Source organism: Brachyistius frenatus, unplaced genomic scaffold (genome assembly GCF_029030835.1).
Source record: "Brachyistius frenatus isolate BFR_SWC_R1_liver_20210118 unplaced genomic scaffold, ASM2903083v1 Contig_83, whole genome shotgun sequence".
Taxonomy (NCBI): domain Eukaryota; kingdom Metazoa; phylum Chordata; class Actinopteri; family Embiotocidae; genus Brachyistius; species Brachyistius frenatus.
In genome coordinates, this window is record NW_027210682.1 from 430001 (window position 1) to 436622 (window position 6622).

The 6622-nt window shown below is 41.4% G+C and overlaps 1 protein-coding gene across 5 annotated transcripts in view; it reads left to right on the forward strand.

The window, feature by feature from the left end:
* LOC138627208 (ceramide transfer protein-like) overlaps positions 1-6123 on the forward strand; it is a 22937-nt gene extending 16814 nt beyond the window's left edge. For all 5 annotated transcript variants that reach the window (XM_069709393.1, XM_069709395.1, XM_069709394.1 and 2 more), the window contains 7 exons: positions 1-47; positions 1090-1222; positions 1309-1379; positions 1459-1587; positions 2662-2791; positions 4121-4258; positions 4444-6123. The exon at positions 1-47 is cut by the window's left edge and continues 49 nt beyond it. In XM_069709393.1, the coding sequence (XP_069565494.1) occupies positions 1-47; positions 1090-1222; positions 1309-1379; positions 1459-1587; positions 2662-2791; positions 4121-4248 (638 nt within the window). In that variant the 3' untranslated portion in view covers positions 4249-4258; positions 4444-6123. The remainder of the gene's footprint in view (positions 48-1089; positions 1223-1308; positions 1380-1458; positions 1588-2661; positions 2792-4120; positions 4259-4443) is intronic.
* The last annotated feature ends 499 nt before the right edge of the window (positions 6124-6622 follow it).

Below are 6622 nucleotides of genomic sequence, written 5' to 3' on the forward strand. Positions count from 1 at the left end.
GTGGAGATGCCAACTGGCAGCTGGTAATAGAAGAGGGAGAGATGAAGGTGAGCGTGGAGGAGAGAAGCTGCTAAAGAATCATTTCCCTCAGTTGCCAGCTGTGAATATTTAAGTCTCATTCACTCAAAAAGGTGCTACGGAGGCATTAAAAGCATCGGTGAGGAAAATGTATCAACTGGCAGCGTTGACAGACATGCTGAAAAAAAACACTTCAAGGTTCAGTGTGAGATTTAGGAGGCAGAAATGAAATATAATATTTAGAATTGTGTTTTCATTCGTGCAAAATTGCCTGAAACTAAGAGCCGTTGAGTTTTTGTTACTTTAAAATGAGCCCTTTATATCTACCATGTTTCCACAGTAGCCCGGAAGTGACAAACCAAACACTGGTTCTAGAGAGGGACGACAGGCACCGTAGATTCTCATACACAGCTGGAAGAGACGGTTGAGGCGAGGGCTGTTCAGTTGGTTGCCATCGGCAACTTGACACCACTAGATGCCACTAAATCCTACACACTGCTTCTTTAACCCTCTGAACCACAAGCAGTTTCTGGGGGAAATTTTTTTTTTTTTTTTTTTTTTTTTTTTTTTTTGCTCCTGTCATATTTTTTACTCATTTTCACCTTTCGCTGCTCCAGCAAGTCCCGAATCTCTATGGAAACGGCACAACGATGGCTAAAAGTAGGGAGAACTCAAATGAATTTCAATGAAACATCACTATTTTAAGGTCAGATTTGGATACTGGCGAAAGCATTGAGTGCACATGATTAGTTCAAGACTCGTGGATATTTGAAAATCGGACATTTCTGTTTTTATAGTTTCTGCCTGATAAATTGTTTAATTTTGGTGGTTTCTTAAAAGATTTTTTTTATTTTTTTTTTTTAAACTCAATGGGGGGTTTTGGAATTCAGAGGGTTAAAGTAAAAATATTCATACCACTTACATTTTTTTTTTTTTAAACTGCTGTGAAACGTAACACCTAAGTAAGTCTGTAACAATCGGCTCCATTTATGCGCCGCTGGAATCCGTCAAATTTTGTGGTGAGGCTGTGAACATGTTTATTGTACTCATTCGTTCTCGCACTGACATCAGGTGTACAGGAGAGAGGTGGAGGAGAACGGTATCGTCCTGGACCCTCTCAAAGCTACACATGCCGTGAAGGGGGTAACGGGACACGAGGTGTGCCACTACTTCTGGGACACATCTGTGCGAATGGACTGGGAGAGTGAGTCCACCCCTTAAGAAGGCTTCAACGCCGATCGACCTTCTTTGTTTTAACGCCATGACCTGACTGAACTGTTCTTCCCGCAGCCACCATTGAAAATTTCAACGTCGTGGAAACGCTCTCCGACAATGCCGTCATCGTTTACCAGACGCACAAGGTAAATTGAGTTCACGGTTGAGCGGTGATACCCCGCCGCCTGTTTTGACTGATGCCGACCGTGTCCGTTTGTGTCTCAGCGAGTGTGGCCGGCCTCTCAGAGAGACGTCCTCTATCTGTCCGCCATCAGGAAGATTATGGCAACGAACGAAAATGATCCCGACACGTGGCTTGTCTGCAACTTCTCTGTGGACCACGACAAGGCTCTTGTAAGAATAACGCTCGCATTCATACCTCATGTTGTGAGCTACTATATTACACCCTGTGTTATTCAGTCTTTTTTTTTTTTTTTCAGTTACGCACTCAACGTGCTGGTTTTCCTCGACAAGGGACTGGCATTGTTTTTCTTGCGTGTCTCTTAATAAGTGTAGCGTTGTTGTTGTTTTTTTAATAATAATTTGATTTCTAATTTGATTTTTGTTTCACTCTCACAATGACTAAACTCAGTCACAATGTTACAGACGTGGGTCTGTTTTGTCACGATAACATATATATCTGATGATGACGTGATTATATGCGCTCTAAATGGCACAACAGAAATAAAACGTGTCATATCAGCATCCCGAGGTAGGACTGGTGAGGGAATGTAGTCACCTGAACCGCCTCGACCCGGCCGCTATTGCTGCACAAGTCGCTTCCGAGGCCAAATTTCCAATTTGGGGTGCTCGAAGATCTCATAAACAAGTACTCTCCTGGAAAATGTTGGCTTTGTAGAAAAGGAAAGTGGTGCCACGACTTCTAAAAGCTGTCGGGTGCTCTGAAAGTCTTTTCGTTTGTGCTGAATCAGAAACGCTTCAGCTGAAAAGCTCTCACTTAAAATGCTTGACATTTTAAATCTGTCCATTTGTACCTCACTTCAAAAACAGTGGAGCGCTTCATAATATCGGTCTATGATTACTGTGCTGACTAATTTTAATTTGGTTGAAGTAATTTGAACCCGCTTTCTAAAAGTACAAGGAGTGTAAGAAAACCAGCCCATGCATTTTGAGGGTTAATGCGTCCAACCTCTCCGACTGTACAATATTACTTACGAGTGTAAAATTATTGTTGTATATTTATTTTAGTAACTAAATTTATCAGGCATCATGATTCATTACAAGACAAACAAAGCTTCTTTTTTTTTTTTTTTAAAGGCCTGTTTATTGGTAATGAAAGAAAGAACAGTTTTAGATTTTTTTTATTTTTTTTAACCTCAGTCACCGGCTGTTTAACCACATTGATTTGCGACAGCCTGAGGGAGGGGGGGGGGTTCCCCTGTATTTACATTTTTGTTTTACTTTCAGCCTACAAACCGGTGTGTCCGTGCCAAAATCAATGTCGCCATGATCTGTCAAACGCTGGTCAGCCCTCCAGAGGGAGATAAAGATATCAGCAGAGACAACATCCTTTGTAAGATCACTTATGTTGCCAACGGTGAGTACCTCACAAGCACAGCAGGCTTTTATCTCAGGATTCACGCCCCGGGGAAAATCAGCACTCAGCAGAACAAAGCTTCCGTGTCGTGATTAATCTCACTATAATCCACCTACAGCACCTTAGTAATGACGTCCAATCTACTGTAAACGCCAGAAGCAAGTGAAAAGCTGAGCCCCGAACCTCTGATCCAATCTGCAGACAGTCCATAATATTGTTAGAAAAAAAACAAAAATACATTTTCAAGACTACAGAGGAGAAATAAATGAAACCACAACTCGAATGTTTGTTGGAGCTGGCACATATTAAAGGTTTCATATTTTACACTCTTCTGTTTTTTTTTTATTTTCATTGATATCCATAAGAAAATATAGTTTTACATCGCCTCTCTTGAGCTTCTCTCGGTAGCTCCACCCGTCTCTGTCTTGAAGCGCATTGATATCAGTGACACTCTCCTCTGATTAGCTGACTCTTCTGAGTGACACACGTCCCGGCCAACCACAGGGTTGCTTTAGTCTTTTTGCTTGCTAGCTTTGTGACGGGTTAAGTGCTGTGTTTTCCTCCGTATAAAAAGTCGGACATTGGGCCGTGTTGATGGCAGACATGTGATACGAGCTAGAGCTTGTGACATCACAAATTTACAGGAGTCCAAACGGCACAGTTACTGAATACGAGCTGTGGGCATTTCTCTGTGGTTTGAGCATTTTGACACATTTATGGAGCACCTCAACCTGCTTTTTATTAAAAAAAAAAAAAAAAAAAGACAGAAGTCTGAATTTCTACAATATGGGACCTTTACGCTTTATCGTTGGATGGTTATATCAAGCAATTTAAATCGAAGTGGTTGTTTAAACTATCAAATGAATTATAGCAGAAGTAGCTGGAGATCACAAAAGTACCTAAAGGAAAAAAATAAGCAAGTTCCACGGTGTGTGGATCCAAATGATCTTGTCACATTTTAGAAAAATGAAGTCATGCTTTCAGAAAATGGCTTGTAGCTGGCTTGTATTCAGAATATTATGGATTGGCCTTCATAGAGCTAAACGGTCTTTGTAGAGCTAGTAGCTGAAGTCAGAACTGGACAGTCCGTGCAGTTGTGTCTTTTGAAATGTGAGTCCAGGGAGGGAAGTTCATTTCAAAATAATAACAACAACAGAGCAATACATCCTCTTCTCCCACCAGAGGGCACCCATTCCCCCTGCAGTGTGTGTGTGTGTGTGTGTGTGTGTGTGTGTGTGTGTGTGTGTGTGTGTGTGTGTGTGTGTGTGTGTGTGTGTGTGTGTGTGTGTGTGTGTATACTAACTCCTGATACCTTCCCTGTGGCTGCAGTAAACCCAGGAGGCTGGGCTCCCGCCTCGGTCCTCAGAGCCGTCGCCAAGAGAGAGTACCCCAAGTTCCTCAAACGCTTCACCTCTTACGTCCAGGAAAAAACTGCTGGGAAGCCCATCCTCTTCTGAACACAACGCGGTAATCCAAACACGTGCGGTTTTGAAAGCGGCTGAACCGATGAGTCGAACGTTTATTACACTGTTAATGTGTGGGATTCCTGTTTGGTGCGTTCTCTGGCATCTTGAATTGGGAAAGATCCAGCAGATCTCCAGGATCTTTTTTTTTTTTTTTTTTTTAACTTTTGATCCTCCTCTTTGTTTCAGGCTCACGGAGGGCCGAGGTTTCCCGCTGCAGAGACCACGTTGTTCGGCGATGAACAGACTCTTGACGACTACATGACCTTTTCACCTGTCAGTTAGAATGTGTTTTTAAACTCCTACATGCAGGACACTATGTCACCAGGACGTCCCGCAGGACGCCTGCTTGAAGATGAGACTGGTTTTACGGCTTTAATGCATCACTAGCTGTCAGCTCCGCGACATTGTAATGGCGTAGCTCCATCTGTCGGTCATGGGTACATTTGTTTGTAAGAGTTTCCGAAGTGGTTTTTCAATTGTTACCGATTATTTGCATTTTTTTCCTTTTTTTTTTTTTTTTTGTAAATTGTTTTATACATTTCTTATGATTCCATTCTTCTTGACTTTTTTGGGGGTTGGCTTTAATCACTAGTATTACAGCTACTTGTTTTGCTGCTACTAAAGTTAACTACCATGAGAGAGGGAAGTAAGATATTTCCAGGAAAAAAAGCACTGGTGAGGTGCGGTACACTATCTCCTCTCTCTTGCCTTCTCCTGTCTCTCTCGTGATGACTCTTTTGCAGTTTGATGGGGGGTCAGAGCCTAAAGCTTTAAAATCTTTATATTTCTAGATTGTTATAAAGTAGCTTTCAGAGAGCACCATGGACACAATGTATTGTACAGAGTTAGTTTACCAATGCGAGAAATGTGAATTGACTGTTAAACGCTTGAATTCGATGACAGTGATGGGCCATGGAAATCTGGAGTGGGAGACGAGGTCTAATTAACTCATGTTGGACAATATTTTTGGACACAGCTGAACTGACGATGTAGTCGACTGTGGTCTATAGATGCTCAGCTGCGGTCTGTTGTGAGTGTGTCTGCCTTTAACCCGCATGTAACTCCCGGTTTCTGACAGATAATTGCGAGTGACCAGCCTTAGCGTCTGATCTGAAGATTTCTCTCTTTCATTGAGAGACGAGTGGAACATTTTGTACACCCGAGGTTTTCTCTTCACTATTTTCTCAGCCTCCCGTGAGGCAGAAAACAAAATGTCTTGTCCATTCACGAGTGTCAGGTTTGTAAATTAGTCCTGCTGCTTTTGTGCAGGATAGAGTAAAACTAAAAATGTTGAGCAGGATTATCGTCGACACCTTTCAGTCATTTTGCGAAGATTACATTTCACATGCCACACTACAGTGCATTTGCCTCCTGTCCTTTGACTGATAAAACTACCCCCAGAATGCCTTAGACTCCAGGATGAACCCTCACAAGTCCTGGCTTTCTCTACTGTACAGCCACCAATGTGCATTTATCAACACTGAAATAAAGCGGAGGAGGGTTTGGAGGGCAGGGAGGGGGGGGGGGGTCAGCATTTCACATCATCTTACCTCAAGATTTAAATTTACTTTAGACTGCGGAGTTTTGCAATCATCAGAGCTGCATGGTTGAAAGCTTCCCCATCAGATTTTCAGTCTAAGGGGGTCAGAGGTTCAGAAGAAATCAATTTGCTGATAATTACAAGAGCTCGATTGATTACAAGCAATGTCAGCTGAAGAATGCATTTAGTGTTTTTAATTTTGATATTTTGTCAGTAATCTACACACTTTGTATATTTCTAAGTTGTACATCAGAAGTGTTATTAGTTGCACTAAATGTAATGCAATTTGACAATGTTCTGTAAATTAAAATGATTACACGTCAGAATTGAGTCCGTGTCCTGTGAAACTAAAGGTCGTTTCTGTACACACACAAAAATGATGCACACGTACATCCACAGCAGTGAAATGCAAACCGATGATGTTAAAGGTTTGGAAAGTACCGCTGGAGGAGCTAAAGTTATTAACAAGAGAAGACACTGAATTTGAGCAGTTTATTTATAGGAGTCTCTTCTATATATCTATATATTTATATATAGATATATATATATATATATATATATAAATATGCATTGTCTTTACATTCAGCGATTAAAGTACTTATTCAGCAAATGGTAAAATATTGAGATTTACATAAATTATGGTCTCAACTGACGTGTGATGGTGGAGTTGAACATTTAAAGTTGGATATGATGTCGATGAAGAGGTATCAGACAGCTTCTTAGTGTAGGATGCATGTCTCATAACTTCTTGTTCCGTATCAAAGGATATCCTGAGTAAAAGCATCTTCAGTCGTGACGCAAACCTCACAAAACTAGTAGTTCCAC